This window comes from Pelobates fuscus, chromosome 3 (genome assembly GCF_036172605.1).
Source record: "Pelobates fuscus isolate aPelFus1 chromosome 3, aPelFus1.pri, whole genome shotgun sequence".
NCBI classification, from domain to species: Eukaryota; Metazoa; Chordata; class Amphibia; order Anura; family Pelobatidae; genus Pelobates; species Pelobates fuscus.
Genome location: NC_086319.1, coordinates 419900188 through 419919393, shown reverse-complemented (window position 1 = coordinate 419919393; position 19206 = coordinate 419900188). Strand labels below are relative to the sequence as shown.

Genomic DNA, 19206 nt, shown 5'->3' with positions numbered 1-19206 from the left:
GGTTTATATTTACCTTATTTAACAACAAAAAAAATACATAGTGCATAACTCCTGTTAAGTTTACCATGCGTCTTTAACCGTGTCTAAATCGCCTAGATCGCTGAAAATCCATATGTATGCAATGCACTGCAAAAACAAAAAAATTAAAATTAAAATAAAGCTCTCTCAATCTAAATACCTTGCTTGACTCACAGCCAAGAGGCAATCTAAAAAACCGGAGGCTATCCCTATCCTAGCTTACACAACCACCGAGTCGCACCACCGAGTCCCACCGACAAGTCCCCCCACAGAGTCCCACCACCAAGTCCCACCAAACTGAGGTAATTCACAATGTGAATAAAAAAATGTAGACATGGGAAAATGAAATAATGAAAAGCCCAATCCAGCAGTGTTCTGATTGGCATATAAGAAATAGAGCCTATTTAGACACTAAACTAAACATTGTCCTAGTAGCTACCAATTACACTGTATCTGCAACGCATAGTTCTCAGTTTGATTATTTTTGTATCAGAAGCACTTTAACATTTTTCAATCTACTGTGTAGTCCTATTCATTAAAGAGACACTATAGTAACCAGAACAACTACAGCTTATTGAATTTGTTCTGGTGAGTAGATCATTATCTTCAGGCTTTTTGCTGTAAACACTGTCTTTTCAGAGAAAATGCATTGTTTACATTACAGCCTAGTGATAACTTCATTGGCCACTCCTCAGATGGCTGTTAGAGATAAGTGAGGTCCCGAACAGTTCGCTGGCGAATAGTTCCTGGCGAACATAGCTTGTTCGCGTTCGCCATGGACGGCAAACATATGCGATGTTCGGTTCGCCCCATATTCGTTTTCATTAAGTAAACTTTGACCCTGTACCTCACTGTCAGCAGACACATTCCAGCCAATCAGCAGCAGACCCTTCCTCCCAGACCCTCCCACCTCCTAGACAGCATACAATTTAGATTAATTCTGATTCTGATTCTGATTCTAATTCTTTTTTTTTTTTAGACAGAAGTGTGTTATATTTGAGCATGCTAGGCTGAACGTGCGTATATCATGGCTAGTTGCACTGAGGGAATGAGTATATAGCAGTACATTGTTGTGAAAGATGGCTGTCATGTTTAGGGTGTAGCTTGCAAGTTATCAACTGTGTATTTATATCAGCAGCTCCACCACTAGTTATAAATCAAGTATTAGTCGCCCCATGAGATGAGACTAGTGAATAACATAATACATGAACGGTTAAGGTAAAGGCATGTAAGGAACTACGACAATAAACTCTTTAGGAGGTGAAATAATGACATGTTTAAACGTTTGTTACTTTACGATTAGTTAATGTGCAGAGAGCAGTTCATGTGATCAAAGGCATGGTGTGGAGGATCGGCTATAGTGGGACATGCTTGGCAGGCTGCTGGTTACTGCTTGTGCTCATCCGATCCCTTCTGGGCGCCAGTTGCAGACCCTTGGAGTCCCTGATACCTGGAACAACAAATGCAAGTCTCTGGCTAAGTGCCGGGTTCGCAGCTTGAGGAGGTGGAAGCTTGTTTTGTCGGGTGGTCGGATCTGTCCCGGTGGTGCTTCACGTCTGGTGCGGGATTGTGGTGGCTTAAGGTGGAGGCGAGTGCTTGACGTGGGGCAGGCTCTGCATTTCTGTTTGTGCCTTCGGTCCCGTCTTCGACGCCTTTTGCGTTGGTGGATTTTAATGGGGACTGCTTCGCTTAGCTGTGGTGGAGCTTGTTGGGGCTGTGGTGGAGCTTGTTGGGGCTTCCTGCTTGTTTTTTGCTTCCAAAATTGATTAAAGAGTCTGTCCAGCTTAGACTCAATATCCTGCCATGCTTTGCTGGTACCAGGAGGACACGCAGCTGCCGCCATATTGGGAGAGTCGCAGAGGAGTATGTCAGCCTGGGCGGCTGTGCTCTGTGGGTCCATTAGCTCCAGACAGCCTCTTAGGGGTGGACCGGGATAACCCCCACCGGTCCGAGGGGGGGTAGCGGAGCTCTTGCCGGGAAGTAGCTGCTCCTGGGCATCCCAGGATCAGGAGATCGCCCGCCTCTCCCGCCCGGTGAGCACCAGGCCACACTTGCCACTCGGAGGTAAGTAAGACTCTGTCGAGTTGCTGACCGCTATTAAACATGTCGGGTCGGTCAGGTAGGAGCAACATTGCTGGGTCATCCCCTTCTGGGGTGAAATTCGCTTGTTAATAGCTGCTTAAAGTGAGATATTGAGGGAGCTGCATTCTTAGTGAGAGGAGGGACAGTGTAGCTGCTGCTGATTTAATAGGGAATTCGATAGCTAGGCTAGTGTATTCAGTGTCCACTACAGTCCTGAAGGACTCATCTGATCTCTGCTGTAAGGACAGCACCCCAAAAAGCCTTTTTAGGGCTAGAACATCAGTTCTGCTTTTTTTTTTTCCTTTGTAATCTAATTGCAGTTGCCTGCCTGCCAGCGTGTGTGTCGGGCTCACAGCGTATACTGTGCCCACTTGCCCAGTGCCACCACTCATATCTGGTGTCACAATAGCTTGCATTTAAAAAAAACAACAACTTTTTTGACTGTAGTACAATAGCAGTCAGTTTCCTTCACACATGTGCATTTCAGGGCCTGCCAGGGCACAGTGTCACACCAGTGCAACTCATATCTGGTGTAACAGTAGTGTACATTTAAAAAAAAAAATACAGGGGGCTTGTTGTCACCTTTCGGGGACCCTTGGTGTTGTACGTGGCTGGGTGGAGGAAGAGACCTTCAATGACATCAGTGAAGAAAAGGAACGGGACATGGCTAGCTTGGTATCCAACCTTGTGCAAATGGGGAGTTTGCGGTTGTGCAAATGGACTGTTTGCGGTTGTTTGCAGCGCGTTAAACGGGGAGTTTGGTCTGTCACTGTAAAGCGGGCATAACCCTTACACTACCTGATCGATACAATATCATACCTGATGTTTTAAAGCACGTTATTCCAAACAATTGCCCTTTATGGATTAAAACAAGACTCTGCATCAACTATGTAATTTTCCATGGGAGTTTTGCCATGGACCCCTCTCCGGCATGCCACAGTCCAGGTGTTAGTCCCCTTGAAACAACTTTTCCATCACTATTGTGACCAGAAAGAGTCCCTGTGGGTTTTAAAATTCGCCTGCCTATTGAAGTCTATGGCGGTTCGCCCGGTTCGCCCGTTTGCAAACATTTGCAGAAGTTCGCGTTCGCCATTCGCAACATCACTATTAGAGATCCTTCCTGGGTCATGGCTGCCTAAAATGGATCCAAACATTCAGTATCTCCTCCCACTGCATGCAGACACTGAACTTTCCTCATAGAGATTCATTGATTCAATTCATCTCTATGAAGTGATGCTGATTGGCCAGGGCTGTGTTTGAATTGTGCTGGCTCAGCCCCTGATCTGCCCCTTTGTATCTATAATGAATACAGCCTGACTCCTCACCTTGTGAAGCTCCACTTTATAAAGCCAGTCTCAGCCACTGGGGAAGCATTGTAAATGTACCAGGCTACCACTTCTGATGATGTCAGCAGGCAGTGGGCAGGTCTAAAGGAAACTGTGACAACGGCAGCAGCTGCAGACTTGAATACAAGTAAGATTTTACTATATTTAGAGAGGCATGAGGGGACCAGGGGGGCTGGTTTTAACCCTATAGGGTCAGGAATACATGTTTGTATGTTTGTGTTCCTGACCCTATAGTGCACCTGTAACCTTATTGGAACACTTTGTTATAACTATATTAGTGATTACCTGCTGCACAATCTAATTTAACTGTTTATTAATAACTGGGTATCGGTGTATAGTTATATGACATTATAACTGATTCCGGAGATATAAAGCCACACACGCTATACAGGGTGTAACTGATTCCAGAGATATAAAGCCACACGCTATACAGGGTGTAACTGATTCCAGAGATATAAAGCCACACGCTATACAGGGTGTAACTGATTCCAGAGATATAAAGCCACACGCTATACAGGGTGTAACTGATTCCAGAGATATAAAGCCACACGCTATACAGGGTGTAACTGATTCCAGAGATATAAAGCCACACGCTATACAGGGTGTAACTGATTCCAGAGATATAAAGCCACACGCTATACAGGGTGTAACTGATTCCAGAGATATAAAGCCACACGCTATACAGGGTGTAACTGATTCCAGAGATATAAAGCCACTCGCTATACAGGGTGTAACTGATTCCAGAGATATAAAGCCACACGCTATACAGGGTGTAACTGATTCCAGAGATATAAAGCCACACGCTATACAGGGTGTAACTGATTCCAGTGATATAAAGCCACACGCTATACAGGGTGTAACTGATTCCAGAGATATAAAGCCACACGCTATACAGGGTGTAACTGATTCCAGAGATATAAAGCCACACGCTATACAGGGTGTAACTGATTCCAGAGATATAAAGCCACACGCTATACAGGGTGTAACTGATTCCAGAGATATAAAGCCACACGCTATACAGGGTGTAACTGATTCCAGAGATATAAAGCCACACGCTATACAGGGTGTAACTGATTCCAGAGATATAAAGCCACACGCTATACAGGGTGTAACTGATTCCAGAGATATAAAGCCACACGCTATACAGGGTGTAACTGATTCCAGAGATATAAAGCCACACGCTATACAGGGTGTAACTGATTCCAGAGATATAAAGCCACACGCTATACAGGGCGTAACTGAATCCAGGACACTATACAGGGTATAAATGAATGAGTATATTTATTGAAATGTTTAGTGTATTAGCATGTTATATATTCACAAATGGCTCTCAGACATTGTAGTAAAATAGAACTTCTCTTTACTTCAGTACACACACAATGACATAACACCAAAGAGACTAAACACAACAGAACAAGTGCATAACTTCACTATGCTGCCATCTACTGGAAGGTGGACTGCATAAACCTCAATACATAACACTCCTCCCCCCTAGACCTCAAAGTCTTTGAGATAACTGGGAGGTTTAATATTTCGTCTTGGGCGCCCCAAAACCGTGTTTGGAACTGCTTCACCTGGACCTTCAGTTGTGCCCATCCCTTCTTCCTGTGCTCTGTCAGATGGACCACACAGAACTGGTTCTTCAATAACAACTCCTGGAGAACTGAGACCTGTATCATCCAGTGGTTCCACATCATTTGGTATCACAGAAAACCCAGTATGACTGGGACCGGCAGCAGGCACAATCTCATCACTCCGTTCCCGAATCTGATCGACATGCCTTCGTAATATTCTACCATCAGGAATTCGTACTTTGTATGACAAAGGTCCTGTGGCCATAAGTACTTTTGCAGGTATCCATTTAGGCCCAGAAACATAGTTCCTGACATAGACATCACTGTCAGGTGCAAATACTCTGACAGTAGAAGCATTATAGTTCTTATTGAATTGCAATTCTTGCTTCTCTTGTAACTCAGTTGTCAAATCAGGATGTAAACGATCCAAACAAGTTTTAAGACGCCGGTTCATAAGGAGCTCTGCTGGACTACTACCGGTGCTTGAGCAAGGTGTCACATGTTGTTGCAGAAGGAAATTTGCAAGTCTACGATTCCAATCTCCTTCAATAATTCTCTTTAATGAGTCTTTGGTAGTCTGAACCATACGCTCAGCTTGACCATTTGATGATGGGTGAAATGGTGCAATAGTAACATGTCGAATAAGATTACTTGCCATGAACATTTTGAATTCTGATGAGGTAAATTGTGTTCCATTATCAGACACAATTGTATCTGGCAACCCATGTGTAGCAAACAACCTCCTTAGAATCTTTATGACTGTGACTGAGGTAGCAGATGTAACTGGAACAACTTCTAACCATTTTGAAAAGGAGTCAACAACTAAAAAAAAACATCTGTCCGTGAAAAGGGCCAGCAAAATCTATATGTAAACGGGACCAAGGTGACCTAGTCACTTCCCAAGGATGTACTGAGGCTTTAGGTGGAGCATGACGAGTAGATTGGCATGGTACACAGTTCTTCACCCACTTTTCAATAACTTCATCCATTTTAGGCCACCAAACATAACTTCTGGCTAAAGCTTTCATGCGAACTATTCCAGGATGTCCTTCATGAAGAGCATGCAATACTCGAGCTTGTCCTGCATTTGGAATTACCACTCTGTTTCCCCATAATAGGTACCCTTTATAGGCAGATAGTTCATGTTGGCGCACTACAAATGGTTTGAACTTGTCTTCCACTTTTGATTTTGGCCACCCCCTCCAAACCCAGTTGAGCACACGGGACAGCAAAGGATCCTTGGCAGACATACAAGCAATGTCACTTGCATGTAACGGAGGGTTTGGAATGGATTCCAACATGAGGACCTCAGACATAGGAGGAACAAGGAAGTCAGGAGAAGGCAAAGGTCGGCTTAATCCATCAGCATGTGTGATATCCTTGCCAGGACGATACTTGAACTCACAACCATAGGCATTCAGCAGAAGGGACCACCTGAGCATGCGTGGTGAAATTATTTGAGGAGTGGGAGTATTGCTGGTGAACAGACCCAGTAAAGGTTTGTGATCTGTTATAATAGTAAACCTCCGCCCATACAAATAGTCATGAAACTTTTTTACACCGGACACAATAGCTAAAGCCTCCTTGTCAATTTGGGCGTAATTCCTCTCTGTAGTAGATAAAGTCCGTGAATAAAACGCAATTGGAGCCTCAACCCCATTTCTCAAAGTGTGGCTCAATACAGCCCCTATGCCATACGGAGAAGCATCACAGGTGAGGTTGAGCGGTTTCTCCAAATCATAGTGTACAAGCAAACGGTCAGAAGACAACAGTTTTTTAGCAGCGCTGAAAGCGGTAGTATGAACGTCAGTCCACTTCCATGGAGCATCTTTATCTAGTAGGCGATGCAGAGGTTCAGCAACAGTGGCTTTATCAGGCAGAAAAGAATGGTAAAAATTAAGCAACCCTAGGAAAGCTTGCAGTTCTTGTTTGTTTGTTGGAACCGGAGCTCTATGGATAGCTTCAACCTTAGAATCAGTTGGATGAATGCCCTGTGCGTCAACTCGGTAACCAAGGAAATCCACGCTGCTTACACCAAAAACACACTTTTCTTTTTTAAGTTTTAGACCAGCATCAAGAAAACGTTGTAAAACAAGTTGTAGCTGTGCAGCCAATGACTGTATAGAATCTGCTCCAATAAGAACGTCATCAAAATAAGGCACTACACCTGGAAGTCCAGATAAGAGGTCCTCCATTAAATTCTGCAATATGCCAGGAGCAATGGAAACTCCAAACTGCAAACGTCTTGCTCGGAAAGCTCCTTTGTGTGTTATTATCGTTTGTGCATCAGCAGCCTCATCATCCACAGGTAACTGCTGGTAGGCTTGAGCCATATCCAACTTGGCAAATACTTTTCCTTTTGCCAAAGTAGTAAGAATTTGATTAACAGCTGGAATTTGATAAGGATGCTCTTGCAACGCTTTATTTATTGTACATTTGTAGTCAGCACAGATTCTGACATCCCCATTTGGTTTCATGACCGGAACTATGGGTGTACACCACTTTGGGTGTGTTATGGGTTCAAGTATGCCTTGTTCCACAAGATGTGTAATCTCAGCATCTATTTTTGGTCTGAGAGCTAATGCAATTTTGCGAGGCTTCATACGAATTGGGGGTACTTTTGAATCTAATACAAAATAAACAGGAGGGCCTTTAAACATGCCAAGACCTTCTTCAAAGACTGCACTAAATTTATCAATCACATTCTGTAGAATATCTGTGGATACATTATTAACTCCAGTTAATGAAATTCCTAATGGTTCAAACCACTCTCTACCTAGCAAACTTGCTCTTTGTCCCTTAGTAATTATTAAACGTAAATGTCCTCTGAATTTACCATATTTTACTGGTATAAAACAAGCCCCTTTAACATCCACCCTGTTTGTTGTAGTCCACGAGATGAATATCACAAGGTACTATTGAAGGAGAATTATGAGGCCACAACAATGTAAATGTCTCTTCTGAAATCAAAGAATATGCGCACCCAGAATCTACTTCCATTTTGCACAGAACATCTTGAAGCACAATTTCAGTGTAAATCTTCAGTCCTGATGGTGAATTTTCCACTTTATTCACATAGTCATTTGAGTAAACACCTGCAGTCATTTCACTATCTGAAACGGTTTGTGGAGTATTAAAAGAGTGTGCTGTGGTTTGTATTTTATTCACATTCTTATATTTGGTCTGAATTCCACTGGCTTGACTTTGGCAAACTGTCTGTATGTGACCTGTACGTTTACATGTGTGGCAAACTGCATTTCGAAAACGACATGTATTACGCCTGTGTTTTCCACCGCAACTATAACAAGTTCCTTTAAATGGAGCTGTGACATCAGTGTGTGGTGAACAGTGTTTTGATTTAACATCAGTCTTCTTCACTAGATTTACTTCAGGTGAGTTATCTTTGCTGGAGGATTGTATCTCTTTTGAATGGACATATGCAGCCTCATTTGCGAGCGCTTCCTCTTGTGCAATAATAAAAGTTAAATTCTGTCTTGCAAGCAGTCTCCTCTGCAGTGCTTCATCTTGCACCCCACACACAAGCCTGTCCCTTAACAAGGATTCTAAGCTGGTACCAAAATTGCAATTTTCAGACAGCCTGCGCAGTTCTGCAATGTATGCTGCAATGCTTTCACCTGGTTTCTGATTTCTTCTATTGAAATGGAAACGCCTCACTGTTTCAGATGGGGTGGGTGCTAAATGATGTTTTAACAGTGCCAGTATTTCTTCAAATGAGTAGTCTTGTGGTTTAGCAGGAGATATCAGTGAGCGTACAATATCAAATGTTTTGGATCCAATAACACTCAGTAACACAGCTCTCTTCTGAATAGCATCCACCACCTTATTAGCTTCCAGGAAAAACACTAACCTGTCAGCATATGAGTCCCATGAGGCTGGATTAGCCAGATCAAATTCCTCCATGTGTCCCAGAGAAGCCATGCTGGAAATATTTGTAGATAAAAGAATTCCCCAAAAAAGTTTTACTTCCTCACTCAGGCTGATTTCATTTCCTTTATATATATTCTGCAGTGTCCATTTATTATAATCCCATCCTCGTCGCCAGTTTTGTGTATTAGCATGTTATATATTCACAAATGGCTCTCAGACATTGTAGTAAAATAGAACTTCTCTTTACTTCAGTACACACACATAATGACATAACACAAAAGAGACTAAACACAACAGAACAAGTGCATAACTTCACTATGCTGCCATCTACTGGAAGGTGGACTGCATAATCCTCAATACATAACAAAATGATAAATAATGAAGGTCTTACTTTTTCAGTTGTGTGAGAATGATGGAGTTCCTTATTTGCCGACATGTTTCCTCTGGTAAGGACAGTAATTGATCGTGGGCTCTATCAGAAAAACAAACAAATCAGATTAATGTATAATATAAGGAAAATTCCCATTACCCGTTCACCCCACCCTTCATCCTCCCTGACGCCATCTCGGTCGCTTCCTCAGAAGCCGAACGTCACGTCGAGGTGACGAAGGTGACTGAGAAAATGTTGGTGCTATATAAATAATAAATACTGAATTTCTTATTATTAACACGAAGGTAACTGTTTCAAAATATAAAAATATAATAATTCTAAATAATGAAATATAATATTTGACATAAACTTGGAGAAAATGCCTTGAATGTCACAGCAATAAATATTCATCTATAAAAAAAAACATTATATACACACTCACAAACACACCGTCTCTGTAACAATGTAAACTGTATTAAAATAATACAGGATGATTTCCTATCATTTCACCCTCGCAGTATACTGCCCTCACCTCATGCTGGTATTCTTTAATACAGACATACTGTGACAATCACCCCAATGGAGGTTTTTACATATCAGCTGTAGCAGAATGGAGACCTTGCGGTCTGCCAGAATATCACCGCAACGAATGCCCTTTTCCCAATACACAAATAATAATCCCAAATGTAAAAATAATACGGCTGTTCCATAACCCCCGAAACATGAGCCAAGGCTTAATGCGCTACGGAATCTGTTGGCGCTATATAAATTGCAATAATAATAATAATGCTGGGAGAAGACTGCTTTATTTGGAGCCACACATGTTTTTTTTTTATGCAAAAAGCCCCAACACAGGGTTTCCAACTCAAAAAACCAGGGAAATCCATCACATGATCCTCTGTACCTGAGAGATAATTATTGGAATACACATCGCTAATTATATTATCTCTCAGGGACACAAAAATCATAAATGTCGGCGGTGCGCGAGGGAGCTGAAGAGGAAGCACTCAGCCAGGGAGAGTGCTCCCTCGCGCGCCCGCCAGCCTGCCTGCCTGCCCGCAGGGTGACACCAGGGCCAACCTCGGGGGGCCCTGAGGTGGCCGGCTCCTGGGTCCCCCAGGAGAAGAGGCTGGCCCAGTGACATACATACCGCAGGACCAGCCAGCCGGGTGACAGCAGGCACAGCAGCACCACTGGACCCCAGGGAATCCCCTCAGCTCTCCCACAGGGTTTTTCTCTCCTCTCGTATTCCTGGTTATATTGTTGATCCAGAACCATTTTCATGGTAGGGCTTTTCCATCAGTACCTTTGTCAAATCTCATTACAAATACTGTGAACCGGGCCCAGGACCTTCATCTGCTGGCTGCAGACACATACCGGGACTATGAACGTACCTACATCCCAGAAGACCAGAGACATTCAAATACAAATTCCCGCGCTGTATATTGTTATTCAGAAAGCATCCGTGCCCCATCAGACAAGGACAATACCCACCAAAAATCTGACATGGAGCTACTGCGCTTTTCACTGACCATCATTCAGTCCTGGCTAAATCCCGTGCAAGTCCTCAACAGAGTATTCACCAACAACCTAGTTTTCGGGAACGCAGATAACACTGTGTATGAAAAGCTGCGAGATATGGAAGAAGGGATCCTGGCCCTGATTAGAGATATGGAAGAAGGGAACGCTCGTAGCTATGACCTCATGAGACTCACATACGATAAATTCGACATTAACCAGCGCAGTGACAATGCTTTGGTGAAAAACTATGGTCTTTTGTCGTGTTTCAAAAAAGACATGCACAAAGTTGAAACTTACTTGAGGGTCATGAAGTGTCGGCGATTTGTTGAGAGCAACTGCGCAATTTAAATATCCTTTTCAGGATAATAATTTTACGCCATTCCCTTTCCAGCCAGAATCTCGTAACAAATATTGGGATATTGTCACTAGTTTATCTCGCAGAAAGAGGATAATAGTTAAGTTTAATTTAAGTAGCGTTACTTTTACTATTCTAGCCTGGGAAAGAAAATAAAACTGTGTGTGTTGCTTGTGCTTATAAATATATATTGTATTATCCATGCAAAATTGTTGTACAATGAGTGTCAATATGAAAACAATAAAGAATGCATTTATGCTTTACATTCAGTAGTGTAATCCAAAAAAAAAAAAAAATCATAAATTTCTTAACCACCCCAAAAGTATCCCCAAAATCAATGGAAACCAGACAAAAGTCACATCCCCGGATAGCCTGGATCTGGATGAACAATGTATAAAAAAAAATCACCCGGATCCGTTCAGTTTTGGATCGCCATGACGAGGAAGTTCTGACCGGTCTGCCATGAGGCTGAAGCGCAAAATAGTTCCAGGGAAATTGTAGCAAGAGCCTGTCTCCGTTCGTGGGGTTTTGTACAAAAACCACATAAGGTAGATGAAAGCTGATTCGTGTAGAATGCTCCCTGTGTTCGGTAATCTGTAACTCCCAAACGCCGTTCGTATAGGTGAAATGGAACGAGAATGGGCAGTAGGTCCATGGTGACAGGTGTTCGCGGGAGTGCCTGGCCGAATTGAGTTCCAGGCACTCGAGGACCAAGTCCCGCTGCCACTGGTCGGGAGACAAAATGACCGCCATCCATTGTCCCAACCACGTACATGGAGCATTCTATTTATTATTTCATTCACGGTTTTCGTACAGGATACTCAATGGTCCATGTTCTAATGGGTCTCTGGGGTGGTCTTGGTTCCAGAACCGAACAAAACAAAGCAAAATTAAATAAGAATCCATATGTGTCACAGTAGGAAGGGGTGCTGCCCTAAGACAGCAATATTCCTTTAAGAGCAGGAGCCCAATGTGCAGAGAAAATGACAATCACAAGGAATGAGTGCAAAAATATGTCCTTGCTGTTGATCCAAAAGAAGTAAAAAAAAAACAGTTTGAAGCACTTCCAATTTTGCAACAAACTCTACATTGAAAGATTATATCATTGATTATTCTGTTTTTGCAAGAATGCATCTAGTTGCTGTTTGAACATCTGTATGGACTCTGATAAAACCACTTCTTCAGGAAGAGAATTCCACATCCTGATTGTTCTTACAGTAAAAAAAACATTCCTTTGCCTTAGACGAAATCTTCTTTCTTCCAGTCTAAACACGTGACTCCTATGTAAAGTCCGGTTTATATTGGCCCTGAATATATTTGTATAATGTTATATCCCCTCTCAGGCGACGTTTTTATAAACTAAAGAGGTTTAAATTTGTTAACCTTTCTTCATAGCTGAAATGTTCAATTTTTTTTAAATTAATTTTGTAGCACGCCTCTGCACCTTTTCTAGTGCCATAATATCCTTCTTTAGAACAGGTGCCCAAAATTGCACAGCATATTCAATATGTGAATACAAAAAGAGAAGTCCTGCGCTTAAGCAGCAAGGACTACAACACACATCAGCCCCAATATATAGTAAAAACCAAAGAAAAGAAAATGTTACTTGCGCTTTCTCCTTAATCCCTATGTATATTTAGACAAATGGAGGTCATTTAGTTGCTCCAATGGCCATTGGAGGGATGCCCGCCTGCCAACGTCAAGGCAGACCCCCCTAAGCGGGTCCTAACACTGACCCTTCAACATGGGATGGGTATACATAGGGATTAAGGAGAAAGCGCAAGTAACATTTTCTTTTCTTTGGTTTTTACTATATATTGGGGCTGATGTGTGTTGTAGTCCTTGCTGCTTAAGCGCAGGACTTCTCTTTTTGTATTTGTATTTACTTTGTATCACACAGCCTGGTTACAATGCTGCTACCCATCCCATGTGTTCCCTATTAAGGGTTAATAAGTAAAGGGGTGTATATAAAAAATACCCCTTTCTGTCTCATTAGAGATATCTTTGCCAGAAGCTCAAGGAAGCAGGCTGAAGGGTCAGTGTTAGGACCCGCTTAGGGGGGTCTGCCTTGACGTTGGCAGGCGGGCATCCCTCCAATATTCAATATGTGGTCTTACCAGTGATTTATAAACAGGCAAAATTATATTCTCATCTCGAGAATGAATGCCCTTTTTCATGAATGACAATACCTTACTGGCCTTGGCCACTGCTGATTGACATTGCACATTGTTGCATAGTTTGTTGTCTATAACAATTCCCAAGTCCTTTTCGTGTGTTGTTATCCCTAATTCGCTTCCATTAAGGGTACACGTTGCTTGTGCATTCTTTACGCCGAAGTGCATAACTTTGCATTTTTCAACATTAAATTTCATCTGCCATTTGAGTGCCAGTCCCCCAGTCTATCTAAATCCCTCTGCAGCAAAGTAATATCTTGCTCACATTGTATTATTTTACAGAGTTTTGTGTCATCTGCAAACACTGAAACATGACTTTCAATGCTTTTTTCAAGATCATTTATAAACATGTTAAATAGAAGGGGTCCCAGAACAGAACCCTGAGGGACACCACTTACCACCTCTGTCCAGCTTGAAAATTTACCATTAATGACAGCTCTTTGTACTCTATTTTTAAGCCAATGTTCTACCCAAGAACAAGAATAGTCATCTAGACCGATTTCCTTGAGTTTGAACACTAATCTAGTGTGTGGAACTGTATCAAATGCCTTGGCAAAATCCAAGTAGATCACATCCACTGCAACACCCTGATCTATACTTCTACTTACTTCTTCATAGAATGCAATTAAGTTAGTTTGACATGACCTGTGCTTCATAAAACCATGCTGATTTTTGCTGATAACCACGTTCTTCTCAAGTTCATGCTCCCGCAACCCCAGGCGTCTCTTTGACACCTTTAATTCTCTTCTTCGCCCTGCTGTGGCCACCCCCCAAACTAACCTTACTGCTGATAACTTTGCATGTTACTTCACTGACAAGATTGAACAGCTAAGGAAAGAATTCTCCCCTCCTTGCCATTCTGTTTCTCAACCACACATAGATCATGCATTTCCTACCCTTCAGACATTCTCCCCAGCTACTGACCAAGAGGTGGCTGCTCTTCTTTGCTCCTTTCGCCCCACCACTTGCCCACTCGATCCTGTCCCATCTCACCTTATCAGATCTCTCTCCACTTGTCTCGTGCCTTCTTTAACACACATCTTCAACTGCTCTCTCTCTTCTGGCATCGTCCCTGCTGACCTTAAACATGCCACTGTAGTACCTATACTAAAAAAAACATCCCTCGACCCATCCACCCTCTCTAATTACCGTCCCATATCCCTGCTCCCTTTTTCCTCAAAGCTTCTGGAAAGACTTGTCTTTACCCGTGTGTCTCATTTCCTCAATTCCAACTCCCTCCTTGACCCTCTTCAATCTGGCTTCCGCCCTCTCCACTCTAAAGAGACTGCGCTTATCAAAGTTAATAACGACCTAATCGCAGCTAAATCCAAAGGCCACTACTCCATACTAATTCTTCTTGACCTCTCAGCTGCCTTTGACACCGTTGATCATTCTCTTCTTCTTCAAACTCTTCAATCGCTTGGTCTCTGTGACTCTGTCCTCTCGTGATTTTCCTCTTATCTCTCCCAACGCTCATTCAGTGTATCTTTTTCTAATGATACCTCCTCCCCTCGTCCTGTCTTGGTTGGAGTCCCCCAAGGCTCTGTCCTTGGTCCCCTTCTATTTGCTCTTTATACTGCCTCTCTTGGCAAACTTATTACCTCTTTTGGATTCCGCTACCACCTGTACGCTGATGACACCCAGTTATTTCTCTCCTCCCCGGACCTCTCCCCTGCCGTCCTGCAACGTGTCACTGCTTGCCTTTCTTCCATCTCTGACTGGATGTCCTCCAGCTTTCTGAAACTCAATCTCGATAAAACTGAGCTCCTTGTCTTTCCTCCTCTTAATACTGATCCTCCTCTTTCGCTCTCCCTTCAAGTTTGTGCTACCTACATAAGTCCATCCTTGCAAGCGCGCTGTCTTGGCGTCATACTTGACTCTGGTCTCACCTTTGAGCCTCACATCTAGTATGTTGCCAAATCCTGTAGATTCCATCTTAAAAACATAGCCCGCATCCGCCCCTTTCTTGCACCAGATACTACCAAGGAGCTTGTCCATGCTCTAGTAATTTCCCGCATGGATTATTGTAACCCTCTCCTGATTGGTCTTCCCAAAAGCCGTAATGCACCCCTACAATCCATAATGAATGCTGCTGCTAGACTGATTTTCCTCTCTAGTCATTTCTCTCACACTTCACCCCTCTGCCAGTCATTACATTGGCTTCCTTTATGTTATAGGAGTCAATTCAAGGTACTAACTCACACCTATAAAGCACTGAACAACTCTAGCCCCTCTTATATCTCCTCACAGATCCATAGGTATGTCCCTTCTCGGTCTCTCCGCTCTGCCCGTGACCACCTCCTGTCCGTTGTCCGCACTTGTACGGCCAACTCGCGCTTGCAGGACTTCTCGCGGGCGGCTCCCTTCCTATGGAATAGCCTGCCTACCGCCATCAGACTCTCCCCTAGTCTTGCATCTTTTAAGAAGTGCCTTAAAACCCATCTCTTTAGGAAAGCTTATGGCCTCCAAGACTAACCCTTACCTCACATACCTGTCTCTTGCCCTCTCCTAAAGGGCAGCCCACCTTATTGACTGCAAATTCCTGTCCTAATGTGTTTTACACCCCACCTCCTATAGAATGTAAGCTCGATCGAGCAGGGTCCTCTTCAACCTATCGTTCCTGTAAGTTTATTTGTAATTGTCCTATTTATAGTTAAATCCCCCTCTCATAATATTGTAAAGCGCTACGGAATCTGTTGGCGCTATATAAATGGCAATAATAATAATAATAAGGAATTCTAGAATATTATCCCTTAATAACCTTTCAAATATTTTCCCAGCCGCAGAAGTTCTCTTCAATGGTTATGGCTCCTTGCAGTGGTTGTAGTTATTTGCATTGGTCATAGCTGCCTTCAGTGGATATGGCACATTGCAGTAGTTAAAGTTCTCTGCAGTGGTTATAGCTCTCTGCGGTGGTTTTAATTCCTGGCAGTGGTTATAGTTCTCTCACACATTAGCCGAGACTGAATGTATGGGAGTAGAATACAGCTTCATTGCACACAACACAGCTATTTATACACAGAAATGTGATTCCCACACCAGGGGTCCTCCATGTAGTGCAATGGCCCTTACAATACGGCGCCACTCTGTCTGGGGTCTGGATTGCATCCTCTCCAGCTAACCAGATAGACTCCATGCTGTGCCTTCCCAGACCTAGAGGCAAGATGTATTAAATGTCCACTAGAACTCCCTTTCCCTGGACAGCACCCCTACACATTATATGTCCCTGGATAGCTCATCACCGAGCTCCCTTATGGTCCAAATTGCGCCCTAATCAGAGAATCCGCACCCAAGTTAGAGCATGTTATAGTTTGACAAGGGTATTGCCATTTTTGGATCCAGCACAGAGCTTCATGCATGCAGCTGGTTGGCCTTACACGATGGGGCTCCTGAGGCATTGGGGAGGATAGGTATTGAGCTTTCCCAGTTTAATTGTAATTACCTTGCACTGTCCTTCTATTATTTTTTTATTATTTATATAGCGCCAGCAAATTCCATGGAGCTGTACAATCAACCTGTTGAATTAGTCGACCCTGCCTGCCGTGTCCATAGATTAATATGACGCCTGTTTCTATATCTGACATTGATTCCTTTAATGAGGTTAATATGTAACACAAATGATTTAACTGCTTCCAAGTTCTCTCTACTGGAATGGAAGGGACTCTATCAGTATCTCAGTGGCGTGGTGTACATGCCCTGTCCCTGTCGTTTTAACCTTGCACTGGAAACATTGTTGGGTTGCAATGTTTTCATTCACTATGACAGCCACTAGGGGCGCGTCCACATTTAGAATCGACTCTCATTGAGAACTTAAATGGCGCAGTACGGCGTTGTGCTGGTAGAAGAGCTCCACCACACACCGGGATGTAAAATAAATAGAACGTCCCCTTTTATACCCCTGCGCTGAGGGGGAGGGGGATGTACACTTCCATAGGTATGGAATACTATAGGATTGGGTATATGTGTGTGTATTGTATATAGTGTTCCTTTAAGATAGACAGAGGAATGCCATCTAATTCTAATACATTAAAGCCCCTTCTTTAGGTCTTTTTTGGGGGGCGGAGACACTTTTTATTGGGTGTTGATTTTAAAATATTTTTTGACACAATACTAATAAAAGTGTTCCTAAATTTGTACAAAGATCCTTTTTAAATGTCTTTAGTTTGTTGCGAATTTGCGAATAACACAAGCTTTTGGTGGTTTCTTTGTGTGCGGCAATTCTGATCCTCGGCCTTGGCCTGTTCTATTCTGTTATCCCTGAATACGGCTTAGCCTGCTTGCAGACTGTATCCTACACTGTCACATGCTACGCCTTAAAGTCGCATTGTTCAGTGTTGGCCCAGGTCTGTGTGTTAGGGTATATTTATCTTGACGTGCGTTTATGTACGGCCTGTTTTACGGCTTTTACAATTTAGAAATAAGTTATGGAGATCTGGTGCAAATAAAATAAGGTCTCCTCGTTCTCGGGACAGACTCCAGAGTGAGGTCATCCACCGCTAAACTGAATGTGCGAGGAATTGAATGCTCGCTCTCAGGACTCTGAGACAGGATATATCCAACAAACACACAATTCAGCTGTCCTCTAGAATTACCACCCCCACCTTTTTTGGAGGGAGCCCGGCGCTGGATTAAAGTAAGTAACTGAAGGGGTTTTAACCCCTTCAGCGCCAAGAGAGGGGGGCCCTGAGGGTGGGGGAGAGGGGGGCCTAAGGGTTGTATAGTGTCAGGGAAAACAAGTTTGTTTTCCTGACACTATAGTGATCCCTTAACCACTTAAGGACGAGTGACGTACGAGGTCCATCACTCAGGGGAATGCGTTAATGACGAGTGACGGACCTCGTGCGTCACGCGTTAAAATTAACCCCAGATCGCCGCAATCGTGGCGATCGTAGGGTTAATGGTGCTCCGGTCTGCCTCTGTATTAGAGGCAGACCGAGAGCACCGACTTGCGCTGTCTACTCATACTTATCTCCGCCTCCCTGCACTTCCGGGTTCACTGTGAAGTGCAGGGAGACGGATCAGTGCTGATCCTGCCCCCTGGTGTAAAAAAAACAAAGTAAAATTAAAATCCCACCCCCCTTTACCCCCCCTTTACCCATTTTAATAAAAAATTAACCCCTTCCCTGCCAATTGATCAGTGACTACAGTGATCAATTGGCAGGGATTACATTTTAATATGATCTGATTTTTTTTTTTTAACCCCTGAGGGTTAATTCTTTTTTTTTAACCCTCAGGGGTTAAATTTATTTTATTAATTAATTTAAATATTTTAAAATTATAAATGTAGCTAGCTGGGGAGGGTGGAAGTTAGTGGGGAATTGGGGGATTTAGTGTTGGGCTAACTAGGGGTTAACGTTAAAAAAAGTTTTAAAATAAGCTTTAAAAAGTTAAAAAATTAAGTTAAAAAAAAGTTTTAATAACGTTTAAGTAAAAAAATGTAAAAAAATAAACCCTTTACCCAGTCCAAATAAAAATTAACCCCTTCCCTGCCAGTCGATCACTGCCTACAGTGATCAAAATACAGATCACAGTATTATACTGTGATCTAATTTTTTTTAACCCCTGACGATTAACTTTTATTTATTTTTTAACCCTCAGGGGTTAAATTTATTTAATTAACTAATTTAATATTGTATAATTAAATATTTTGCTAGCTGGGGTGGGTGGGAGTTATGGGAAAATGGGGAATTTACTGTTAGTGCTGCTTACTGCTAGTTAGGGGTTAACGGTAAAAAAAAAAGCTTAGAAAAATGTTAAATCTGTAAAAAAAATGTTTTACGAAAGTTTAGGAAACTTTAAAAAAATTAATAAGCAAAACAAAAGTTTAAAAAATAGTTTTAAAAAGTAAAAAAAGTTTTAAAAAGTAAAAAAATACATT

General features: G+C 42.6%; 2 protein-coding genes across 2 annotated transcripts in view; one reads left to right on the top strand and one right to left on the bottom strand.

The window, feature by feature from the left end:
* LOC134602090 (alpha-2,8-sialyltransferase 8F-like) overlaps window positions 1-9815 on the bottom strand; it is a 54046-nt gene extending 44231 nt beyond the window's left edge. The window contains exons 1-2 of the mRNA XM_063446590.1: window positions 9811-9815; window positions 9300-9380 (exon numbers count right to left, since the gene is read on the bottom strand). Coding sequence (XP_063302660.1) covers window positions 9300-9380; window positions 9811-9815 — 86 coding nt within the window. The remainder of the gene's footprint in view (window positions 1-9299; window positions 9381-9810) is intronic.
* A 73-nt stretch (window positions 9816-9888) lies between these two features.
* LOC134602089 (somatotropin-like) lies at window positions 9889-11243 on the top strand. Its single transcript, XM_063446589.1, has 2 exons — window positions 9889-9964; window positions 10507-11243. The coding sequence occupies exons 1-2, from the start codon at window positions 9889-9891 to the stop codon at window positions 11145-11147; spliced, it is 717 nt and encodes a 238-aa protein (XP_063302659.1). The 3' UTR covers window positions 11148-11243.
* The last annotated feature ends 7963 nt before the right edge of the window (window positions 11244-19206 follow it).

Bases quoted from the DNA above. Each gene is read 5' to 3' on its own strand.
- LOC134602089 (XM_063446589.1), top strand. From the start codon at position 9,889: ATGGAGACCTTGCGGTCTGCCAGAATATCACCGCAACGAATGCCCTTT. The intron at 9,965-10,506 runs GTAAAAATAATA...GCTCTCCCACAG, and splicing joins CACAAATAATAATCCCAAAT to GGTTTTTCTCTCCTCTCGTA.